Genomic DNA, 23,946 nt, shown 5'->3' with positions numbered 1-23,946 from the left:
AGGAAGCCGAGCATTGCTATGTGACGTCATTAACAGGCACCCACAGCGACTGTTTCTCGGCTGGGACTGGGCTATGGGCCGCATTTTGTGCCATGGAGTCTCAGCAGGATTGGCTGCAATTTGGTGGGGTGTTGCTCCAGGGTGGTGGTGGGGCCTGTGTCCCACTTGGGGGAAGCCACGTGTTGCTTTGTCGGCGCCAGGTCCATGGTGCCGTTTCTTTGTAAATGGCCAGTGCATGTCACAGTAGCTCCTGCGTTGAGCGTCTACCCCGTGGTGGTCAATGCATATCATAACGATATCGGATGGTTGGAGGGACACTTCGCATATTGGCCTTTTATAGAGAGAGAGATTGTTTTAATCTCCACGCGCTCCATCCACTGGTATTGGTATTGCAATGTGAGTACTATTTCATGCTCTGGTCCCGGCCCTGTTTGTTTGCACACTCTTCCTCATCCTTAGTGCACAATCCATTCTCAGCTCAGATGTCACTTACTCAGGGAGGTCTTTTTCTGAGCTTCAACTAGGTGAGGTCCTATTTTTATACCTTTTCATTATACCGTGTATTTCTTCTTCTTCTTTTTTTAAAATATATTTTATTGATTTTTTGCAGAGAGGAAGGGAGAGGGATAGAGAGTTAGAAACATCGATGAGAGAGAAACATCGATCAGCTGCCTCCTGCACACCCACTACTGGGAATGTGCCCACAACCAAGGTACATGCCCTTGACCGGAATCGAACCTGGGACCTTTTAGTCTGCAGGCTGACGCTCTATCCACTGAGCCAAACCAGTCAGGGCCCGTGTATTTCTTCTTAACACACATCACAAATGTAATAATTTCTCTTTCTTCTCTATATATTCAGGCTCCATGTGGCCATAGGGAGCTGACTACCTTCATCCCTGTTTCTCCAGTGCCTGGCACATAGTAGACAGTCAATATGGTTTTTTTGACTTATTATGAAAAGGATACTATCTACCATTTGGAGTTACTGTGTGGGTGACAGATAATGTCTGTAGTATCTAGCCCAGTATCTGGCACATAATAGATACATAAGTATGTAAGATTGGTAGTAATCAGATTAATATTTTATGAGGTTACAAATGGCTAGGTAGAATGCTGCTTTATTTGAGAGACAGCTTAATGTGGTAGAAAGAATAGGGCTGTAAAGTCAGAAACACCTACTAGCTACAATTTTGGGCTCTAATCTCTTTGAAACGCAGTTTATCCACGTGATACCCATGTCAGAATTGATGCTGAAAGTTAAACGAGAGTGGCTTAAGCTCACAGGATGGGTGTTGGTTCACCATTAAGTCTTCATGAATAGTAGAGCTGGTATTTTTTTTTTTTTAAATATATTTTATTGATTTTTTTACAGAGAGGAAGGGGGAGAGATAGAGAGCTAGAAACATCGATGAGAGAGAAACATCGATCAGCTGCCTCCTGCACATCTCCTACTGAGATGTGCCCGCAACCCAGGTACATGCCCTTGACCGGAATCGAACCTGGGACCCTTCAGTCCCCAGGCCGACGCTCTATCCACTGAGCCAAACTGGTTTCGGCGAGCTGGTATTTTTTTAAGTTAAGGGTTGATGATCTAACATAAATTTATTATCATTAAGAAATATTTGTTTATTGACCTGACATTTATTCATTAATTTTCTATCATATTCTGACTCTAAGCTGTTTTTTTTTTTTCAGAATAGAATCTAGCATTGTTTTTTGATTCTGTAATCTAAATTAGTGTGATTTCTATCACTTTTTTTGAATGAACTATTTACATTTTTAAACACAGTATTTACTAACTTGGCATTCCAAAAGTAGCACTTATTTTAAAAGGACCATTTTTCTTAAACTCAGCTAATTATTAAATCAAAGATTTTGTTTCCTTTAGTAACTGAAAGAAAGCAGTTTCTGTTTATAAATAAGCAGCAAATTCAAAGTATGAGAAGTTGGTCTTTTGTTCATAGCCATGGACAGATTTGACCGTGTGGACACAAGGCCACTGTAGAAGTTACTTAGCAGATTGGTAAATGTAGTGTAAAGGGTGCTCTCTGATCCTGGTATTCAGATTACATTTTGCATTACTTTGAATTTGAGTTTATAGATTACAAAACTGAATTAGTCTCTCTAAGGTTTTTATTCTATTAAATAATATCAATTTGCGTGATTGTATTTAGATGATCTGGATTTTAAAGAGAACTTAATTTCATGGGATTTGAAATCACAACATTTATAAATTGTTCACTTTCTAATTAACAAATATCACCAGATACAAACAACATTTAAATCTTTTCTTTAGAAGCAGCATTAAGAGGTCTTCTGGGAGCCTTGACAAGTACCCCATACTCTCCCACCCAGCACCTAGAGCGAGAGCAGGCTCTCGCTAAGCAGTTTGCAGAAATCCTTCATTTCACACTCCGGTTTGATGAACTCAAGGTAGGATTCCTGCTGGCCTTGACTATATGAAAGCATGAGTCCTTCAAAGAGCATCAGGAGGGACGCCTGGAGACCTAGCTAAAATGTGCTTAAGTGATGTCTGATGTCCTTAGCAAAAATGGAAAACTGGATATAAAAATTATGGCATGTCTTTTGATACATGCATAGCACATTACCCAGTATTCAGCCTTCATTTAACTTCATTTTAAAAAGATCTTTGAAAGAATATTGACCTTTTCTGATATATTTTTTTCCTTTCTGCTCACCCAGTTTACCTCAATTTTCTTTTATGTAAAAATGTTCAGGTATTTCCAACCCCTTCAATTTACCTGTCTATATACCTACCTACCTACCTGTCTGCTACCTCCTACTGTTGGAAGAGTGTGAGTAGAAACAAGCATTAGCTCTCCCAGCAGGAGACTGACTTCCGTGTTGGGCCCTGCACAGTAGCCAGCTGGGAGCAGGCCCTTTGTCTTCTCAGGGTCTCGGATACCTTGCCTGGAAAATGGAAGAGCAGGATTTCTAACTTTAGCGTTTTATGAGGAAATCTTAGACAACTGTTCTCTTTTATTAACACTCAGAGCACAGATGATTTACATACAAAATGTTAGTCAGTCTGGAGATTGTCCTGTTGACCATGTATGCATACTTCTGGTGTAATTCCAAAGCAAGTGCCTGCAGAGTTTTTCTTGTTTTTGTCTTTTGGTAATACTATGTTTTGGCAAACCACCTTTTAGTATATTACGTGAAATTATTGAGAAAAAGGAGGGAAACTTATTGACCATGACTAAAAAACAATCTGCACATTTTATATGTTCATTGGGGACCGACTGCATTGTGAACCTGATTCATGTGCAAAAAAGCCATCTTGGTGATACCAGTTTTATTTGTTAAAATGTTATTACAAATTGGGAATGCTACTTCATTAGTTAAAACTGTATTTAGTAGATTTTCACTTAATTTTTTCAGTGTCATTTAGTACTTACTTTTTTCTTTCACAACTCTCTTCTTTAGATGACAAATCCTGCCATACAGAATGATTTCAGCTATTATAGAAGAACATTGAGTCGTATGCGGATTAATAACGTTCCAGTAAGTTAACACATTGAATTATTGGTGGTAATAATAACTCATTTCTCAGTTCAAGTTCTTCTTTTATTTGTTCATTTGCTCATTCATTCTGATAAAATTAAAGCCAGTAAGTAATCTGTGGGCAACCACAGGTGTGGGAAGAAAGAGCAAAATGTAGGAAACCATATGGTATTGAACAACCCCCCCCGCCCCCACACACACACACAATAAAATTATTTTTTGTCTGTGTGACATTAATACTGGATTTCTCTGTGTAGTCTCATTTTAATGACATAATAATTTGTGAATTGGTGCTTTTGAGTTTGTCCCCATATTCATCGAATGGAATATTCCGAGGAGGAACCAGCCCTGGGAGGGGAGTAGTACTGATGCTGGCATAGGGGAGAGCGTGGCCTTGGAGTCATGGGCTCTGCATCTGGCTGGCTGAGGGAGTGGCTTCTGCGCCTGCTCCTGCCTAGCAGAGCACACTTCTGCCTTCTTCAGGCTTGTGAGCCTCTGGACTCCTCCTCCTTTTAGCGGTTTCATACCCTTTCTACCGCCAAGGAGTCAGATGTCTGTCATTTGTAAAACCTTAAATTTGAAGACATATCTTTTTCTCGGTATGTTGAGGGCCTACCTTGTGTGGAAAAGAGAGAAATTTCTGGGATCAGCCCTAGCCTCTAGTACAGTGGTTCTCAACCTTCTGGCCCTTTAAATACAGTCCCTCATGTGACCCAATCATAAAATTATTTTCATTGCCACTTCATAACTGTAATGTAGCTACTGTTATGCATCGTAATGTAAATATCTGATATGCAGGATGGCCTTACGCGACCCCTGTGAAAGGGTCGTTTGACCGCCAAAGGGGTCGCGACCCACAGGTTGAGAACCGCTGCTCTAGTAGATGGTTTAATAAAGAAATACTACATAAATATGTAAAGATGCTGAGTGGCATCAGAGGTTAAAAAATACCAAAGGACACCATTCTTTTTTTTTCTCTTTTTTCATTGAATGAGTGTTTTATGAGGTGGTTGCTCCTAAGACAGGTCCTGGGTTGGGGGAAGATCTCTTTTCCAAGAAGCAGCTGTGCCTTTGCATCAGTTAGATTGTGCATAGCCCAGTTCCTGCTGTGAGACCACCGTATCACCTGCAAATAAAGTAAAAGCAAAACACTCAGTGCTCTGTGAGAGCCATCCCTCAAGGCCAGAGACATCAGTCACTTTTCACTGTCGTTTGCCGTCAATAGTTATAAGTCAGCCTGGTCCTTGTCGAGTGAAGCATCTCTCCAAGCGCTTCCCCGTGTCATCTGGTAACTGCATCCCAGGTGAAAGCCCCCTCGCACTCTCCTTTGAGCAGTCATTCTGATGCCGGAGAGCTCATTGTCTGACCTGCAGTCTTTTTATTTTATGGTGCACTCTGCCCACGGTCATCAGTTAGCTTTCTTTAGAACACAGATGTTGTCATTCCTTTTCTCTGACGCTTTACATGGTTCACCGTCACAGATAAGATGTTAGGCAGCATTTAAGGCCCTCTATGTCCCACCCCACCTTCCTTCCCAGCCTGTCTTCAACTAGTTGCTGCCTCTTAGTACCCTGAACGCATTCAGTTACGTGGAAATACACTTGCATCGACTGGGTGAACCTGCCCAGCATCGTCTACCAACGCCCAACCCTTCTATGAGTCCATTTTAGTTTCTTCTGGTCTAACTTAGTCTCTCTCACCCTCCATGCTATTGTGGATACTTGTGTGTTCCCAGTGGGGTCAGGGTGCGATGTCATAGTCACCTTCCTGTCTTCCATCGAATGTAGAGTAATCCCTTGTACCCAGAAGGCAGCCTGTCAGTATCTTATTTCACTGCTTAATATCATTTAAAATACAGGGTGGGGCAAAGTAGATTTATATTTGTGATTATGCAAAAAGAGCTTATTTTTGTATTATTATTAGTGTATTTTTTCTCATACGAACAACTGTAAATCTACTTTTGTCCCACTCTGTATTTTTCAAAGGTTATTTAAAAAAAAATTCTTGTTGTCATTTTTAAATCTTTATTTTTGAAGACTACTTGAAAGTCTAAAATATAGTTTAAGAGTATTTATTTAGCAAGCATGAATGAGACAACACTGTCTCAGTCCTTGTACAAATGAGACCCTATGTAATCATCTCTGAGCTGATGGTCAGGTGCTCTTATTTTCCATGCAGGCAGAAGGAGAAAATGAAGTAAATAATGAACTGGCAAATCGAATGTCTTTGTTTTATGCCGAGGCAACCCCGATGCTGAAAACCTTAAGTGATGCCACAACAAAATTTGTATCAGAGGTAAGCATTGCCTGGAATTTCTCTGTGGTGCTCCTCTGCCTGTCTGCGGACATGATGGTCCCAGCACGTCCCGAGACTCTGAATACCAGCTCTAAGCTGGGAGACTCCCAGATATGTGCGCTGAGTGCTGCCCCCTTCCCCGAGGCCCACATGTGCACAAGGACCCACCTGTTTGCAGCCTCCCTCTGGGTGTATGGTTGACACCCCAGTGGTATTGTGACCAAACCAAAGTCTTGATTTTCCCCCAACCCTGCCCTTGGCCCAGTCTCTCCTGTCTCAATTAAGAGTACCACTGTAGCCCAGCTGGTGTTGCTCAGTGGCTGAGGGTCATCCACGCACCAAGAGATCAGTGGTTCGATTCCCGATCAGGGCACATGCGCAGGTTGAGGGCTTGATTCCTGTTAGAGGGTGTGCAGGAGGCAGCTGATCGATGTTGATTCTCTCCCATTGATGTTTCTTCCTCTCCCTTCTTCTCTCTCTAAAATCAATAAAAACACTTTTTTTAAAAAAAAGAGTACCACTGTAAAGGCAGATCTTGTTTTATTATGCGTTACTTTACTGCACTTCACAAATGTTGCATTCTTTACAAATTGATGGCAAGACCTCCCACCAGTCAAAAGAGTATGGCTCGCTTTATTGTGGTTGTCTGGAACCGAACCCGCAGTATCTCTGAGGTCCTATACAAATAACTATGGCTTATTATCCTAAATTCCTTTCTTTATCTTATCCCCTCTGTCCACCCCATCAGACAGTCTTATTGGCTCCAAAATAAATGCTGAATTTGAAAACTGAACCCCTCTCTTGCTTCCTCTCCACATGAGCCCACCTCCCTCTCACCTGGATTACTGCGGTCATGTTCTGACTGTTTTTTTTTTTTTTTTCGCTTAAAGTATTACAAAGGGTATTACATAAGTGTCCTTTTTTCCCCCCCACCCTTGACAAACCCCTACCCTCCCTTACCCCCCAGTGTCTTACGTGTTCTGACTGTTCTTATTCCATTATAAGAGCTCTTGCCCATTACAGTCCTTTCTCCAAAGAGCAGCAAAGTCTTCTTAAAACAGAAACCTCATTTCCTTCCTCTGCTTAACATGTTTGTTGTGACTTCCCAGTTCCCTTGAGATGAAATCCACCCAGCTCCTAGCCTCCAGGCCCCCGTCTGTGTGCTGCGCTCTTTCCACCAGCCCCAGTTTACACGCCTCTCAGGAGAGAGGCCTTGGCTGCCTAGCTGGTAGCTGTATCCCCAGAGCTTAGAGCAGTACCTAGAATTGAGTGCATTTTTTACAAAATTGAAAGTAGAAACCGAATATTAAAGTTGCCAATTTTTCATGTTATGCTAGGTTTTAGCTTACACCTATGTACTAATTCACTTTTACTCTTTTTGTTCTCCGTGCACCTTTACAGAATAAAAACTTACCCATAGAAAATACCACGGACTGTCTGAGCACCATGGCCAGCGTGTGTAGAGTCATGCTGGAAACGCCGTGAGTATCGTGTCGGCTGGTCTCTCACTTTCATAATCCTGTGGGATGGTTGTCCAGATGGAAACATGTCTTAATTGTAAGGTGGGAATTAAGGCAATACCAGGTAACCAGTGTAATATGTGAGCAAAATTAAAATAACTTGTCAGCTTCATGGAACTTCTGGTTAAGTGTCAGTCCAGCTGCTTTTAAGGTGCCTGAGACCAGCAAGACTAACTCAGACTCTTCATAATGGAGATTTTTGTGGTGCTTTGGGGCGAAGGGAAGGAGTTTTAATGCTCTTTCAGTGTTGCTTTTCATACATTCTCTCTCCTTTATTCTTCTGCTAACCCCTTTTTCTCAGTATGAGTTCTCAGTCTTCATTTTTTCACCACTCGCCTGAGTCCCCTACTGGGTTTCTCCTCTCACGCCGTTCAGGATGTCTGCCACATGTTGTCATAGGCAGAAGGACTCCACCTGGATTCCTGAATAGATGGTCTTACTAGATAACTGTCGTTTTAGTGAAGCTCTGCATTTTCCAAAGTACCAAGCAAGAGGGCGGCTATCACCCTCCTTCCTCTCTTCCTTCTCCCTTAGGAGAGTGAGGCCTGGGGAGTGAAGGGATTGTGCACAGTGACCGACCCCACACGCGCCTGGACCCTTCATCCCGGGCCAGGACTCTTTCTGCTGGGACATGATGCCTTTTATATGGACAAATGAGAGAATAATCCAGTCATATTTTAGAGAATTAAAATCCACTAATACAGTAATGTGTTTAGATAAATCAGCCCAGACACGCTCGCTCTGTTAAGCTAGTGACTTTTTTCATCATATTGGTGATAGCACTTATTCCCAAACTTTTACTTGGGGCTACTTTGGGTTTCTCAAAAATGGTCTGATCTCTGCTAGCAGAATGGGCAGTAAACTCAGGTGCATAGAGAGACCATGGGAGGAAAGTGCTGACTGCTGCACACACCTGTCTGGGAGCGCCATTGCAGGGGAGAGGGGCGGCTTCGTGTTAGCACCTCTTACAGGTTAACAGTGCGTCTTCCCACATCAGCTTGAGATTTGGATCAGCTCATTCATTTGTGATGAACCTCATGCATCGTGTCTTCTCTGCCCTCCAGGGAATACAGAAGCAGGTTCACAAACGAAGAGACAGTGTCGTTCTGCTTGAGGGTAATGGTGGGCGTCATCATACTCTATGACCATGTACATCCCGTGGGAGCATTTGCCAAAACCTCAAAAATTGATGTAAGTGGCCTTGTTTTATGTAATTCCCAACACTTGCTATAATCGAAAGCCAGAGGCTTTTTCACATTAAGAGCCAGCAGGCAGCACCATTAGTCTGTGATCTGGGGGCCCTTGGCCTCCTCTGGCAGTGCTCCTACAGCCTGTGTACCGGTTGGAGAATGACCGGAAGAGTATTGTTGTTTAGAGCACGTCCTTGTAGGGAAACCTCACACTCCTCCTGCATATTGGGCAATATAAACAATCAGACATAAGAAAAAATTGTATCCTTTCATTCTCTTGACCAAAGGCCATTTCAGACAAAAGATTTATATCTAAATATGCAGGGTGGGGTAAAGGTAGATTTAGCTTTATAATTACACGAAACACAGAGTCTATTCTTGTATTAATTATTAGTTAATTGCATTATTTTCCGTGCATACCATTGTAGGCCTACATTTGCCCCACCTGTATATGGAGCACCAGTAAAGGTGCTGCAGCGAATAAAGGTGAAGACCATGCATTTTCCCTCCTCCAGTTCTAATAATCTGTGGCTCTGGCCTGGGTTTCTCTGTTTTGTAACTTCTCTCCTCGCTCTCTCACATCTGGTTCATCAGAATTATGACCAGGGCTGGGTGGGAATTGTCTTCCGGTTCCCTTTCCCAGCGGGGCAGGCTCTCAGCACCTCCTGTCTGGATTGCTGGCTGCCTTCATTAGTGCCCATCATATGGAGAGAGAAGTGAGTTCATTTATTGAGTGATTCCTGTGTCCCAGGAATTATTCACTTAATCTTTCCTGTACCTCGGAAAATACTCCTAAGAGAAAGGAAGTTTAGGGAAATGAAATAATACAATGGCTCGAGAATGGTGAGCAGAATTTGGGGATTTTGAGCCCTCGTTGCCAGGGGTGTCTATCTGGAGAGTGCCTCGTTTCCGTGCCAGTGTGTGTGTGTCATCCGTTAAAGGCCACTCAGCACCTTTAGGAAGTCCTTCCTTAGCGCACCCGGGCTTTCTCATTAGTGTGGTGGCGCTTCAGGTTGACTGAGTTGGTTCTTAAAAAATTTTGTTTGACAAACTGAAAATAATAAGACTTGAGTAGATTTTTTTTTCTGTTTAAGAGTAATTGCCTCTGTGGTGTGAGCTCTGTGGTTGTGGTGCTGGTGTGAGTATTACCGTTTTGAAAGTCATGTTCGCTGAAAAAAAGATGTCTCACCTTTTCTGTTTTCTTTTCTCCTTAGATGAAAGGTTGTATCAAAGTTCTTAAGGACCAGCCTCCTAATAGTGTAGAAGGTCTTCTCAATGCTCTCAGGTGGGTGTATGTCCGTGCACACATGGGTCGGAAAAGTGCATGTAAGAACGCGCTTCAGAGTGGGAGGAGCACAAGGCTGTGGACGTAAATGTTCATTCAGGAATGTAAAGATCCCCTTCTTATTGGTAACTTTGCTTCAGCTGCCTAGTAAGCATATGTTTGCCTCTTTACCTCTCTAAGCATTTACTTGAGTGCAGATATGTCTTTAATTTTTAAATTGATTGGGAATGAACTTAATAGGAATGGAGTTTAAATTTCTTTAATTCGGAGAGACTGTGTATGTGCCTGCTTAAATGATATGTTCCTTAAAGCAGCTGTCTATGTGAAATTCTTATAAGGCAGATTGATACAGCATTACGTTCTGCCTGAGATAGCTCCACAATATACCCACGTTCAAGCCTGGGGAGCCTGTTCCCATTGCTCCTCGTCTGGTCCAAGCTTTGGTCTCCTGGACCCCGTAACAGCACCCGGTTGGTCCCTCTGCTGCTCCTTCTGCTCCCTCGGCACCAGAGCGACCCTTTCAGACCATCAGTGAAGTCACACATTGCTCCCCTGCTTCGTATCCTGCCCTGGCTTTCACTGCCCTCAGAGTAATCCCCACACTCCTCCCTGCGGCCCGCAGCCTCTGGGTGAGCTGGTCGGTCCCGGCTCGGGCTTCCCTCCTTTGCAGCCAGGTTACTCTTCTGCGTGCAGGTATCTTATCATCCCTCTTCCTCTGCTCGCTTGTAAGCTCCTGGAGCTGCCTGGCACATAGTAGGCTTGCTTATTGGGTTTCTGCTCTTTCTGACAGGAATCCTGTCGTGAATCTTCTTTTAAAATACGAACCACTCTTAGCGATTCCCTTTTAGATTCTTAATTTGTGTTTACAAACTTAGAGCAAAACACCCCTGCCTGGAAATAAGGCGCCTGGAGAACTGAGAAAAGGGATGTGGTAGGTAGACTGTCCTGAAGCTGAGTATGTGGAGCAGGGCCGCTCCCCTTTCTGTGAGGAGAGCGAGGAAGCAGGGTTCTAGGCCAGTGACGGCGAACCTTTTGAGCTTGGCGTGTCAGCATTTTGGAAAACCCTAACTTAACTCTGGTGCCATGTCACATAAAGAAATTTTTTGATATTTGCAACCATAGTAAAACAAAAACTTATATTTTTGATATTTATTTTATATATTTAAATGCCATTTAACAAAGAAAAATCAACCAAAATAAATGAGTTTGCGTGTCACCTCTGACACGTGTGTCATAGGTTCGCCATCACTGTTCTAGGCTCTGTGGACCACGTGGCCCTGTCCCAGCTCCTCAACGCTGCGTTCGTAGTGAGATGGTAGCCATAAGCCATGCTGAAGTGACTCAGTAATGGCTGCGTTCTAGTAAAACTAAAAACTCAGTTCGTATGATTTCCATGTTAACATGAAGTATTACTTTTATTTTGATGCCCCCCCCCCAACCATTTAAAAATGTAAGAATATGCTCAGCTCACAGGCCATAGAAAAATAGGTAGTAGGTTGGATTTGGCTCAAAGGCTACAATTTTTCGACCCCTAAGTTAGAACAACAATAATTTTCCTCTGAGTGAGAAGTTACAGTCAATTGTTTACTTTAGAATTTAACCAGATCTTCCCAACAGGGCAGTTCTAACAGTTTCCCAGCTGCTGGCTCTGCGTCTGAAAGGCGATGGGAGGACCAGTGCGGAGCCTGAGCCAGCTGACGCCGGAAGGGAAAGGCCTGAGAGAATGTTGCCTGGCCAGTCGCTCTGCTTGTCGTAGAGCCGGATGCCAGTGATGATGTGTGTTTTCTAATTCCCTGCAATGGGTGTTTCTTCCCGTTAGGTACACAACAAAACATTTGAACGATGAGACTACCTCCAAGCAAATTAAATCCATGCTGCAATGACACTCCAGAGCGAGCGCCTGCAGTGACTCGGATGCACAGTTTTTAGTGATTGCAATTACTCTCTCACTTACTCTCGCTTTAGTTCTTCCCTCTGTTCCTCTGCCCTCTTTTTTAATCATGTTCTTGTTCTTAAGACTTCTTTTCTGTGCCAAAATCAGTCAAGTTATACCCTGGAGGGGTTGCCTTTCAGACAGGCCACCTGAGGCAGCTAATCATGCATCGCATTGGGGTCTCCACTGAGAGAAATTCTATGACTTGAACTAAATATTTTTAAATGTGGATTTTTTTTGAAAACTAATATTTAATATTGCTTCTCCTGCATGGCGAAACTGCCTACTCTGCTATTTAAAAGCCCTCAATGACTTTATTTTCTACTGCCGCTTTTTTTCATGTGCAGCCAAATGAAAATGTTTAAATTAATTGTGTTGTACAGATGGTACCCAACACAAACTTTTTTTAAATTAGTAAGACTTTTGTTTAAAGTTTTAAGTTTGCATTTTGACCTTTTTGTAAGGATGTATGTTGTGTGTTTAACCTTTATTAACTAACGTTAAAACTGTGATGTGTGCGTAGAGTATTACGTATGCATGTTCATGTTTAAAGAATGGCTGTTGATGATAAAATAAAAATCAGCTTTCATTTTTCTAAGTGTGGCCTGGTTTCCTGAAGTTTGGTTTTAGGCGTCTAGGGCTCTCTGTTGTATATTTTTATGAAATGCACATACATACTACATAATTTCCCTTCTTTTAGGAGCGAGCTGGGTCTTTTGAATAGCATTTTTCTCTAGTATTGTCTGTGTGTACCCCGTTTTCATTGCTTTCCTAAGCTTGCCGAGGGCAGTAAGACCAGCGATGACGGACTGCTAGCCTTGCTTACCTCGTGTGGAAGGAGTAACTGCAGGACGTCCACTCTTGCGTGGTCTGGTTTCCCAGGAGCGAGGGGGAGGAGCTGCAGGACGCAGAGTGGGAGGAAGAGCCTTCATGTTGGAGGGGAGTGAGCGTGAGGGGCTTCCCAGGAGGAGCTGAAGGCCCCGATCCCCTGCGTGGGAGAAAACAAGCGTGTTTGTCGTTCAAGGCCCTAAAACCTTACTTTGTGAATGTGCAGGTGTGAGATGCTGCTTAAAGGCTGTCTAGTCCATGCAGGCTTTAATGAGGACAGTGTTGAAGCTCTGACACCATTAAAAGAGTTAACTGTGGACGCAGCTCCTGGAGGCTCTGTCCAGACCCGGCTCAATAGGGCAGCTCAGGAGCCGTGGCCCTTCCGATGGAGCCCGGCAGCCTCACGGCTCAGCACATGCTCGCCCATTTGCAGCTGCCTCTGCACTCGCTGTTGAGACTGTGTCACGCCATGTCCCATGTCCATGGCTCGGTCAGGTGGCCCTGAGCCAGTCATCTTCCTCCCTCATCCACCTGATCTTTTGAGCACCAGCCTTGGGGATAGCATTCTCCAGGTCCTTCTGGACCCTTCTGAGAGTATTGTCCTGGGTTAAATCGTGAACCCCCAAAAGGTATGCTCACCCGCAACTGGAAAATGCGACCTTATTGGGAAAAAGGGTTTTTGTAACTGAAACTAAAGTCTGTAGTTAAGGTCACCCTGCATTGGAGTGGCCCTAAATCTAGCGTCAGCTCTGTAAGAGGAAGGAAGGGGATGGGCACAGAGCAGGAGGCCACGTGAAGATGGAGGTGGAGGCTGGTGCAGTGCGGCTACCAGCCAAGGAACCCGTCACAGGCCAGATTCTCCCTCAGCCTCAGCACCAAGCCTGCGGACACCTTGATCTCAAACTCTGCCTTCCAGGACTGAGAATAAATTCTGTCGCTTTAAGCCACTCGTGGGAATTTGTTATGGCAGCCCGGAGCAACTAGGACAGGTATCTTATCCAGCCCCTCCGATATGTCACTGCCCTTCAGGGTAATTTTTTTGATCTTTAGAACTCGAGAATGGCCGTGGGTGATGTTCCTTCTGCACCCTGAGGATCTTGTGCCATCCACAAATTTCAGGCAGGACAAGTGAACTCCTGAGTGGACAAACATAAACAAGAATGACACAGCCAGGACCAAGGATCACTGCTGTGGTCCTGCCGCCAGCCCAGTGCACGCCTGGGTGTTGGGGAGAACTAACTCTGCACCGGGGTTCCCAGCTAGTCTGCAGGCCAGCCTGCCCAAATTGCCTGTGTTTGTGAACTAAGAAGCATTTCTATGTTTTTAAAAGGTTGGAAAAAATCAAAAGAACAATATTCCATGGCATGTGTAAAGTACAGAGATTCAAATTCTAATGTCCATAAATAAAATCTTATGGGAACACAGCCTCATTGGTTTGTTTATGTATCATTTTGGGCTACTTTTGCGCCACGATAGTAGAAGGGAATTCTTGTGATCGGGGCCATGTGGCCCTCAGAGGTGAAAATACCATCTGGCCCTTTACAGAAAGTTTGCTGACCCCTCCTCTAATGATAAGAGCAAGTTAATTTGACAACTAAATGTCAGTCTTTTTTTTTTTTTTTTTTTAATTAATCCTCACCCAAGGATATTTTTTCTGTCAATTTTTGGAGAGGGGAAGGGAAGGAAGGAGGGGGGATGAGAGAGTGAAACATTGATTGGTTGCCCTGGCCAGTTTGGCTCACTGGATAGAGCGTCGGCCTGCGGACTGAAGGGTTCCAGGTTCGATTCCAGTCAAGGACATGTACCTTGGTTGCAGGCACATCCCCAGTAGGGGGCGTACAGGAGGCAGCTGATTGATGTTTCTCTCACTAATGTTTCTGACTCTCTATCCCTCTCCCTTCCTCTCTGTAAAAATCAATAAAATATATTAAAAAAAAAAAAAAAAAAGAAACATTGATTGGTTGCCTACTGCACTTGACCGTGGCCAGGGATCAAACCTGCAACCAAGGTATGTGCCGTCAACTGTGAATTGAACCCGCAACCCTTTGGTGCATGGGCCGATGCTCTAAGCACTGAGCCACACAGTCAGGTCCCAAATGTCAATCTTAAATGTTATCACCACAGAATAAAGGGTAATTTTGTGAGGTGATGGAGGTGTTAACCTAATTGTGGTAATCACTTTGTAATATATGTGTGTATGAGATCATCACATTGTACCCCTTAAATTTATGAGTTATGTCAGTAATATCTCAATAAATAGGAAAAGTAAAGTGATAAAATAAGCTTCCAGGTTCCCCTTTAGAGACTGATTCCGAAGATATTGTTCAGAAGATAGAGTGAGGTCAGGGACTCTGAGTTTCTCCAAGAGTCCCAGGTGATTCTGATGCAAGGGGTCCCCACAGCACCCTGAGCAAAGCTGGCACACCTGGCCTGGAGGAGGAAGTGTGGGGCTGCAGGTTCGGGGATGTGAGAGGCTCCAGCAGGGATACCCTCGGCTCAGCTGACCTGGCTTCTTCCCACCTGGACATTCTTCACATCACAGATGGTGAGGAGGAGACTTGCTTTGCAGCAGGTGAGTTTCAGGCTGGGCAGATTCTTTGCCTAGACTTTGGGCCCCGCTGAGCCCTGACCCTCATTTGGGGATTAAATGGAAAGCCTGTGTTTTGTCCCAACTCAAACCAAGGGAGGCCTAGAAGGAAGGTTAAGAGGGGTTATAAATTAATGAGTAATGGCATGTTTGCAATTTGACAGCGAAAGCCTTAGGAAGTGACTTGAAGACTTAAACAAAAGGAGGTGAACTCTAGCTATTTGGGGGGACAGATTCTAGGTAGAGGAACTAACCAAAGGAAGAAATTTCCTGGCATATGAACAGCTGCAATGAGTGAGAGAATTCTTCGGAACGTGAGGTCAAGTGCATGCAGGCCATTGTGACTGTTTTTACTTGAAGTGGGATTGGCAGGTAGTACAAAGGTTAGATCCCCAGGGAGGTATGCGATGCACTTTTGAAAAGATGGGTTTGCCTTGTGGACAGTAGACAGGGCAGAAGCAGGAAGTCTAATTAGGGGATTGGGATAATCCAGGTTAAGTGTTGATGGTGGGTGGGGCAGGCTGTTGGTCTTGGAAGTGATGAAAAGCGATCAGATAGACCCTGGCAGAGTTAATGTCTACAAGAATGGTGTGGCATGGCTTCCTATAGCTCTGACACTCGGAGCCAGGAAAGGAATTCTGAAACGGGCTGGTTGGTAGGGAGTGAGGTGATGGATGAAGAAGCAAGAGGTGAGAGGGAGGAAGCATGAGTGGTGCAAATCGGGGCAGCTGTCATGGAGGCCTCCAGGGAAGAAATTGTAGAAATATAGGCCACCGTGCTCTCAAGAAATGAGTAAGGACAAACTTACCTTCCATTTTTAGAAGGTGTATGGTTGATGTCCCCACACTAAAGCTAATAGTCTGTGTAGTCGGGAACTCTGTCTTACTGACCTTGTTACCCCAGCACTGGTGTCGAAAAAATGTGTAGAAGGTGTAGACCCAAAACCTAGAAACTACCTGGCCGACTGGCTGGCTCAGCAAGGGTGGGGCTCTGAGAAGCTTACATTGTTCTGTATAAGGAAAGGGAGAGGGAATGCGGGGGAGAGCAGAAACCTAGAAGCTCATGACTGAAACTTGTAAGACCTTGGGGTGGGGAAGGGGAAAGAGGAGGAAGACAGGTGGAGGAGGAGGAGGGGTAGGGGGAGGTGTGAGGCAGGGAGGGTCTGAGAGAAGTCTCCATGAATACCTGTGAACAGGGCCAACCAGAAAAGAGCTAGTGGAGAATTTTCAAGAAAATAACATGCTGGGCAATGGCCACTCCGCCTCAGTCTCCCCTGAAACCTTAAGTAAATTGGCGTTGCTTACTCTTATGCAGGGGACCAAGCACTTCCCTGTGGCGTGGGCATAAACAGAAGACTCCTGTGTGAGGTTGCCAGGAGGGAGGCATGGGTGCTGCTTGCACACTGCAGGGAGGAATGTGGAGCTTCTCTGCTTTTCCAGGATCCCTGCTTCCCCATTGGCGGCTGTTCCCAGTGGAGGACCAGGGATGCTCAGCTGTGGCTGCACACTCACTTCCCCAGGTTTCCCGTTTATATCCCTCCTCTGGGATGTCGGAGGTGCTTCCTGATGGAGAACAGGGAACTGGGTAAGGAAAGCTAGCAGCTGCTTATGGTGATGTTGGTTCAACAAAGCCAACTAAAACCTGCAGGCTTCCTTGGACTCACATAACTCGCCCCAAACAGCTGAGTCACGTTTCCTGGCTTCTAGAATGTCCCAAAATAGGGCAGGGCTCTCAGGTGCTGGCCTGTGGCACAGTGGTATATGCACCTACAAAACTGTATATTTCGAGTCTGTTGTTTTTACAATGTAAATTTGGCAAGTAAATTCAGTCTGGGGTAATCTTTCGGGCTGGTGGGTCATGTGGAAAGCACAGCCGTGAGCCCTCTGGCGCATGGAGTGGTTGTCCCGTTCCCCAGGTGGGGAAGGGCAGGTGTGGGACTTGCATGAACAGTGGATGGAAGAAGAGGGGACTAGTGCCTTGTGAGGCACCCTCAGCTGCCCTTCTGAGCGTCAGAGCTGGGACTGCCTGCTCCCCAGGCTCCCCTCTGCCAGGCATTTCCCTTCGTCCCATGGGGCCACAGGAGTGATCATTTAGAAAGTAAATGGGTTTGGGACAAGTTGTTTTGTCCTTTTAAAAATCTCCTTTTTCTTTACCATTAAAGATTGTTGTAAGATCGATTGTACAGCACATGACACACAGGCGGGTTTAGCATTAATTTTGATTCAACCAAGGCTCTGCCCAGGGTCCTGCATGTACCTCTTCTCTCCTGAAGCATATCTACCTTTCCTGCTGACACATGGCCACATCCTACACAGCGCATTTAAGGAGGCATGTAGCCAAATAAGTTGTTTCAGCAATCACTCATCCATGAATGAACCCACGAATCAGACTTGCTCAGACTGTTCTCTGGGTCAGGAACAGACATGCTCTGCTTCTGGAGATCCTAGCTACTGTCCTATGGGACAGCCTGGCAGAGACAGTGTATATAGAAATCCTGCCTGATTCCAGTCTCCACTTGCCTGAGAAGGACTTGAGAGGTAAGACTGGTTGATCCAGAGCTCAGCCCCAGACCTAGTCTGGAGGAGATGAGGGCTTCATCTGCTTCTTATTACAGGATATTGCCCTGGACCTTGTCAGGGACCTGCTGGTGGGAAGAAAACACAACAAGCAGTCGCACTTCTCTGTTCTCTGGATTTCGTCTGACCTCAGGCGGTCTGGAGATTGGAAGAAGCCCTACCCATTGGAGCCTTTCTCTATAAGACAAGACAATATACAACTGGTAAGTTCTAACCAGGGACCAGGGGGTGAATAAGAAGATACTGTTATCAGTGGAAGTGGGATTCTTGAGATGCCATGAGGAAAAGAATTCCCTGAGGCTCCATCAGGAGGATGGGGTTTCATGGAGTGGAGAGCTTTATTGATGATATAAAATTAAGGGGTTGCCCTCCAAGGTCCCATCTCTGTCCATCTTGCCATGGAAGAAGTTCATTCTTGCCTTCAGCAGGGCTAGGATCAAGGCCACTGCCCAGAATTTCTGTTCCATGTTAAAGTCCAGTCCAATCCAGCACCTGGTTAGCTTAGCTGTGTTCCCAGCTGGGTATTTTGTGTGTGAGGTCAGTATGGCATGGGTCATGGGGCTGTGTAAGGCCACATGGCTATGAAGAGAGAACAGGGGAGCACACGGCTGAGTGGGTCATAGAGCAAGAGAGAGAAAGAGAACAAGAGCGAATGAGAGAGGGAACTCTTTGGGGTTTTAACCAGGAGCTTCTCCAAACTAACCAATTAACTCTTCAAGATTTCACATGCTTCTGATGGGGTTACCCCCCAGCCAATCCATTGTTCCCCAGGCTAGACTGACAGGCAAGCACCCCCCTACACTCCCTACCCACCCCATCCCCCCACTTCTACTGCACATGCGCCCACCTCCCCCTTTGCTCTATCCCTTCCCCCAGTGACCTGCAGGGAGTGGTTCCCTAGGGAGGGTGAAGCTGCCCAGATAACCATGTTATAATATCTGGCCTTCCCTTTGCTTTTTTCCCTTTATTGATATTAACTAGCTCATTTCGGGAATAACAATACTATAGAGAGAAATGTTCAGAATAGGTTTGAGAAATGGATAGAGATGTTTTTGGTTTGTTTTAGATTGACAACCCCCCTCCCACCACCCCCCCCCAAAAAAAATCAGCACTTCTTACCATTCTTCCTAATGCAAAAGAATTCTGGGTAACAACACACAAGCAGGTAAGATGAAGGGATGTGTCTTTGACATATCTCTTTTTCACCCATCCTCACCCTCTTCCCTTTGGCAACCATCAGCTTATTCTCTGTATCTATGGGTCTGTTTTGTGTTGTTTATTCTTTTTTTTTTATTAAGAGTCCATATATAAATGAAATCATATGGTATTTGTCTTTTTCTCTCTGATTTATTTCACTTAGTGTAATGTCCTCTAGGTGCATCCATGTTGTCACAAATGGCAAGATTTCATTCTTTTTATGGTGGAGTCATATTCCACTGTGTAAATGTACATCTTTTCTACCCATTCATCTATCAGTGCCATCTACCTACCCTCAGAGTCTTCAGCCATGCCAACCCGCCTCAGCGCTGTGGGTGGGATGAAAAAGAAGCAGGCCTTAGGAGTGTCTTGCATAGGGTTGTGGGGGTGGCGGGCTGATTGCTCTCACTCCCCCATGGGAGAAGCCTGGGCCACAGGGTTAGGAGTGTCCTACAGGGCGGGGAGTGGGCTCCCTGTGCTCTACTCCCCAGAGGAGAAGCATGGGCTCTGGGATTAGTCTTGACTGAATTATGCTGCCTTGGAGGAGGGGTGACATGGGAAGTGAAACTGCTCTGCTTTGACTCTTAAATGCATTTATTCCTGGATGTTTTGATCTGCTGGACTCTAGGCACCCATTGAGGAACTCTTATCCACAGGTAGTTGTCAGAACTGGTATTTCCGTGGAGGGATGAGGGCTGAAAAGTTCTGTTCTGCCATCCTACTGACATTATTCTTTGAAATGGAAAGTGTTTAAAAGCAGAATGAGAGTGTTATCCAGGTTGACAACTACAGGTGGATGACTACAGGTTGACAACTACAGGTTGATGAGTACTGGTTGATGGCTACAGGTGGATGACTATAGGTTGACAAGTACAGGTTGATTAGTACAGATTGATGAGTACCCATACAAGGCTCCTGACACTTAGCAATGAGGCATTTCATAATTTTCTGGTGAATCATGGTCCACTTAGCACAACAATGCAGGCGTCTGTTCTTTATTTAATCATCTCATGCCCACCTTTGTGACGGCCACACTCTTGTTCTGTTTCAGTCTCAGCAAGACTCGGTAAGATCTTAAAAAGCATGGGCTTTGCAGCACTGAACACAGGTAGTTCACACACACTAACAATCAGTCCTCCATCGTACAGTGTGGCCAGCTTGATGGGAACTGTGGTGGCATAAGGAAGTGCGTACATTTGGTTTTGGAGGGGAACTTACCTCCTCTTTGGCAGTTCCAACAAGTTAAGCAAGTGCTCATTGGTCCCCTGATGCAGCAGGGACTCAGGTGTAGATATCTCATCTGTTCACTAAAGACCATTCTGTTGGACAGCTATTTAAGGAAGACCCAGGGCCCATTAAAGCTAATGGGGTTCACTTGCATATGCATGTGACTTCACTGTATATATACGACAAAGGCCTGTGACAGTCAAGTCACTGCCAACTCTCTCTGAATGACACATGAAAACTCATTTAATCTCATTGTAAGACCCACCTCATCTTCGTGCTTCCCTTCTCTCTACCCCTAGCAACATGCCCTCCATGTTTGGGAGAACTACCAAGAAATTGGTCAAAGAGATCGGAGACCAAGAGCTCAGACCTGTCAAATGCTTGCTGAGCGCCACCAAGATACGCCGGTTTTCTCTAATACAGAGGAAGAAGGCTCGCTCTCTGTTTTGGCAACTACCTGATGTCCCACTTGACGTCTCCCTCATGCACATCCTTGAACCAGGTTCTTCAGTCCCAGGTATTGTCAGCCAGGGGCATAGGAGGCAGGGGCTGCAAAACGAGGGTGCAGGGAGAAGGGGTGCAGCTGGCAAGACATGCTGAGACACCCACACAGGGGACCTCACCATTCCTTAGGGTTAGGACAGTATCCCTGGTATCCAGCCCCTGGGTGGATTCAAACGTCCTCAGGAGTCATTTACACTCAAAATGTCGGCTGATGAGTTAGCTTCCCGGTTGAGAGATTCAGGTGAGTGGGAGAGCTGGGCGAGCTAGGGCCCCATGCCATTTCCCAGCTGTTCCAGAGGGAATTCTTGGCTGAACCTCAGGTACCTTGTTCGTTTCCAGATGCTGCTGTGGAAGTGCCTGCCCTTTTCAGTGACACCGAGGTCTTGAAGCAGCAGGCGGCTGGGAGCGTGAATGCTGGGGCAGAAGTGGGCTTCTCAGAGGAGACTGCTGTGTGCCGAGGGGCCTCCTTTGAGTACCAGATTGTTAGCACCCCACACGAAACCTGGCCAGAGCTTCAGAAGAGGTGAGGGCATGGGGAGGGACCTGGTCAATGAGCCCCACGCAGAGCTCTCCTCGTGGGCAAGGAGGCTCAGAATGAAGAAAATGACACCCCAGATCATGCTGCCCTTCTTGGGTATTCACACATTCATTCATTCATCGAGTGATGATGAGTTATCTAATAAGTCTTCATTAAAGCTGTAGTTGTCCATTACGATGCTGTTTTCTGGAGAGAATAGAGTAATGAATGACAAGACATAAAAATCTCTGCCCTAAAACATATTTACGGAGCCAGGGGACATGCAGTGAGTGAGAAAAATAAGCAATACAAAATAAGTTAAATTATTCGTTTAAGTGAGGCAAAGGCTCTGAACCTCTTTGTTTAAACACAGTATGGCTTAATGTCCTAGGACTTAATTTACCTCAGTGCCTGTGAAAAAAAGATCTTTTAGAAACAGAGATTTCAATTTAAAATGTATTTCTTTCTTTTTAAAAAAATATGTTTTTATTGATTTCAGAGAGAGGAAGGGAGAGGGAGAGATAGAAACATCAATGAGGAGAGAGAATCATTGATTGTCTGCCTCCTGCATGCCCCCTTCTGGGAATCGAACCTGCAACCCAGGCATGTACCCAGACTGGGAATTGACCTGTGACCTCCTGGTTCAGAGTTTGATGCTCAACTACTGAGCCACACAGGCCAGGTCTAAATAGTTTTTCTATCAGTTCAAAGAAATACTGAAGTAAGCAACTAGTAAAAATCCCAGGCTATTGAGACTGAAAATTACTTTGACAAGGCATGGCACAGTTTCTGCATTTCTGGTGTGTTGTAAGACTTTTATTAGAACTAACACTTACAAAGACTTTATGGAAAAAAGAGTACGTGGCCGGAAAATAAAATAAAATTTGTCCTAGAATTTTTTCAGCAGTTTAAGAGGCTCCAATTTCAGGGATACTATGTCAGGACAATTTGAAATGTGAAAAGAAAGGCAATGAGACACTTTTGATAAATGGATGTGGGTGGTGTCAGGAGCTGGTGGGAAAAGGGAGGGCCTATTTAGGTCTCTCTGTGGAGCTAACAGTTGAACTGAGACCTGCAGAATAAAGGGAACAAAGAGCAGGAGGAAAGTGGTCCAGGTGAGGGTTTTGAAGCCTGGGCCAGGACCAGCCTGGCGTTTCCAGGAGCTGTGGGAAGTCAGTGAGGTGGGAGCTTAGCCAACCAGGATGAAGGTGACAGAAGTGAGGCTTGGAGGTGAGTGAATGTCAGATGACACAACATCTTAGAGACACGGTGAGGGCCTTGATTTCTCCCAAAGGGTGACGGGAAAACTCACACTGGAGGCTGTGACCTCCTCCACTGAAAAGCAATGCAAGGATCTCTCAGGATTCCCCGAGGTTTTATATAGGGCACCAACCCAGTGGGGCCTTTAGTGGAACGAGAGTTGAGCCTGACAATGGAAATGCAGATGAAATATGTCTTCTGTACTTTCAACCCGTCATGTCCCCTGCCCAGACCTGCATCTTCACAGCAGCCCTCCCAGCCACCTGCCAACGACAGTTACTCTGTCCACATCCCCTTGTGATTGTCCTGGAAACTCATCCAGCACCTCCTGCTTCATCACTTTTATCCATTTGCCCCCACCCCACCCTGGCTGTGCCTCTGGACAATGGTCAGGCTCCCGGCCTCTTCAGGTGGGAGGCCCAGGCACTGGGCATCTATAAACTGCCCTCTAACAGGACCAATATAATTTTGGGAAATTCTTATGCCTTTCATAAAATAGCCTGTGTACTCTCCTTCCCATGCTCCCATTAGAAAATGGGGGCCCCTCCCCGCTGTGTAGCAAAGATGATGTTTCGCTTTCCTTGGTAAATTAACCCATGTGCCAGGATCTTTCTGCCTGTGGCAGGAACACCCCTTCCAGGTCCTGAGGAGGAGGGTGACCCAGGGCCACCCGGGAAGGCATCTCTTCCCACTCTGACCCTCTCTTCCCCACAGGAAACTGCCGGACCCAGAGCCATACTTTCTGAAGCAATGCCGAGAAGCAGGGGTGAATCTGTATGTTGTGACCGAGACCGTGGAACTGCTCAACAGCCCTGTGCTGCAGGATTTTAGCAGCATGAACATCTCGGGGAAATTCTCCCTCCCTCTGAATATTTTTGTCAAGGTATGAGATGGGGACCCAATCAATAAAATAGAAAGTAGATTTAATTATGTGGTATTACATTTGCTTTGGGTAAAGGATGGATTCTGACAAACCTAAAGGGGTGGCTGCTGTACTATCTACAGATTCAGTTTTATGCTGGAAGAAATGAGGGACCCCTACTACAAAACCTCAGTGGTTGAAATTCCCTAAATGCCATGGCATCCTGAGGAGAATTGATAGGAGGGAGGTTTAAATGTCTTCAGGTACATAGGATTAATATAACTCACAAAAACCAACAATAGTACTTTCAATTATAAAGTAAATTCATTTATCAGATAGTGTCTGTTTATAATGTGTTTTACACATTATATATACACTAGTGGCCTGGTGCACGAAATTCGTGCACGGTGGAGGGTGTGTTCCTCAGCCTGATTTGCACCCTCTCCAATTTGGGACCCCTCGAAAAATGTCCTGCCAGTTTACAGGGATCGGGCCTAAATCAGCAGTCGGACATCCCTCTTGTAATCCGGGACTGCTGGCTCCTAACTGCTCACCTGTCTGCCTGCCTTCCTGATTGCCTCTAACCACTCTGCCAGTGACAGTTGATTCGGGTCATCTGAATGTCCACTGTCTGTTTT

The 23,946-nt window shown here is 45.3% G+C and overlaps 2 protein-coding genes across 7 annotated transcripts in view; both read left to right on the top strand.

The window, feature by feature from the left end:
• The window catches only part of CYRIB (CYFIP related Rac1 interactor B), a 113,881-nt gene extending 101,528 nt beyond the window's left edge, over window positions 1–12,353 (top strand). For all 5 annotated transcript variants that reach the window (XM_070392337.1, XM_070392334.1, XM_070392335.1 and 2 more), the window contains 7 exons: window positions 2,299–2,435; window positions 3,450–3,527; window positions 5,706–5,822; window positions 7,224–7,303; window positions 8,407–8,533; window positions 9,747–9,817; window positions 11,637–12,353. In XM_070392337.1, coding sequence (XP_070248438.1) covers window positions 2,299–2,435; window positions 3,450–3,527; window positions 5,706–5,822; window positions 7,224–7,303; window positions 8,407–8,533; window positions 9,747–9,817; window positions 11,637–11,700 — 674 coding nt within the window. In that variant the 3' untranslated portion in view covers window positions 11,701–12,353. The remainder of the gene's footprint in view (window positions 1–2,298; window positions 2,436–3,449; window positions 3,528–5,705; window positions 5,823–7,223; window positions 7,304–8,406; window positions 8,534–9,746; window positions 9,818–11,636) is intronic.
• A 5,333-nt stretch (window positions 12,354–17,686) lies between these two features.
• Window positions 17,687–23,946, top strand: part of LOC138993224 (gasdermin-C-like) — a 32,668-nt gene continuing 26,408 nt past the window's right edge. Inside the window, exons 1-5 of one of the 2 annotated variants that reach the window (XM_070392330.1) lie at window positions 17,687–17,702; window positions 17,780–17,944; window positions 20,465–20,682; window positions 21,009–21,192; window positions 23,161–23,329. In XM_070392330.1, coding sequence (XP_070248431.1) covers window positions 20,469–20,682; window positions 21,009–21,192; window positions 23,161–23,329 — 567 coding nt within the window. In that variant the 5' untranslated portion in view covers window positions 17,687–17,702; window positions 17,780–17,944; window positions 20,465–20,468. Of the gene's footprint in view, window positions 17,703–17,779; window positions 17,945–20,453; window positions 20,683–21,008; window positions 21,193–23,160; window positions 23,330–23,946 lie in introns of those variants that run through there. The other variant, XM_070392331.1, reaches the window with a different exon arrangement.

Source organism: Myotis yumanensis, unplaced genomic scaffold (assembly GCF_028538775.1).
Source record: "Myotis yumanensis isolate MYYU_CA2020_CCGP unplaced genomic scaffold, mMyoYum1.0.hap1 SCAF_15, whole genome shotgun sequence".
Taxonomy (NCBI): Eukaryota; Metazoa; Chordata; class Mammalia; order Chiroptera; family Vespertilionidae; genus Myotis; species Myotis yumanensis.
Note: the sequence above shows the minus strand (reverse complement) of the source record. Positions and strands in the feature narration are given on the sequence as shown.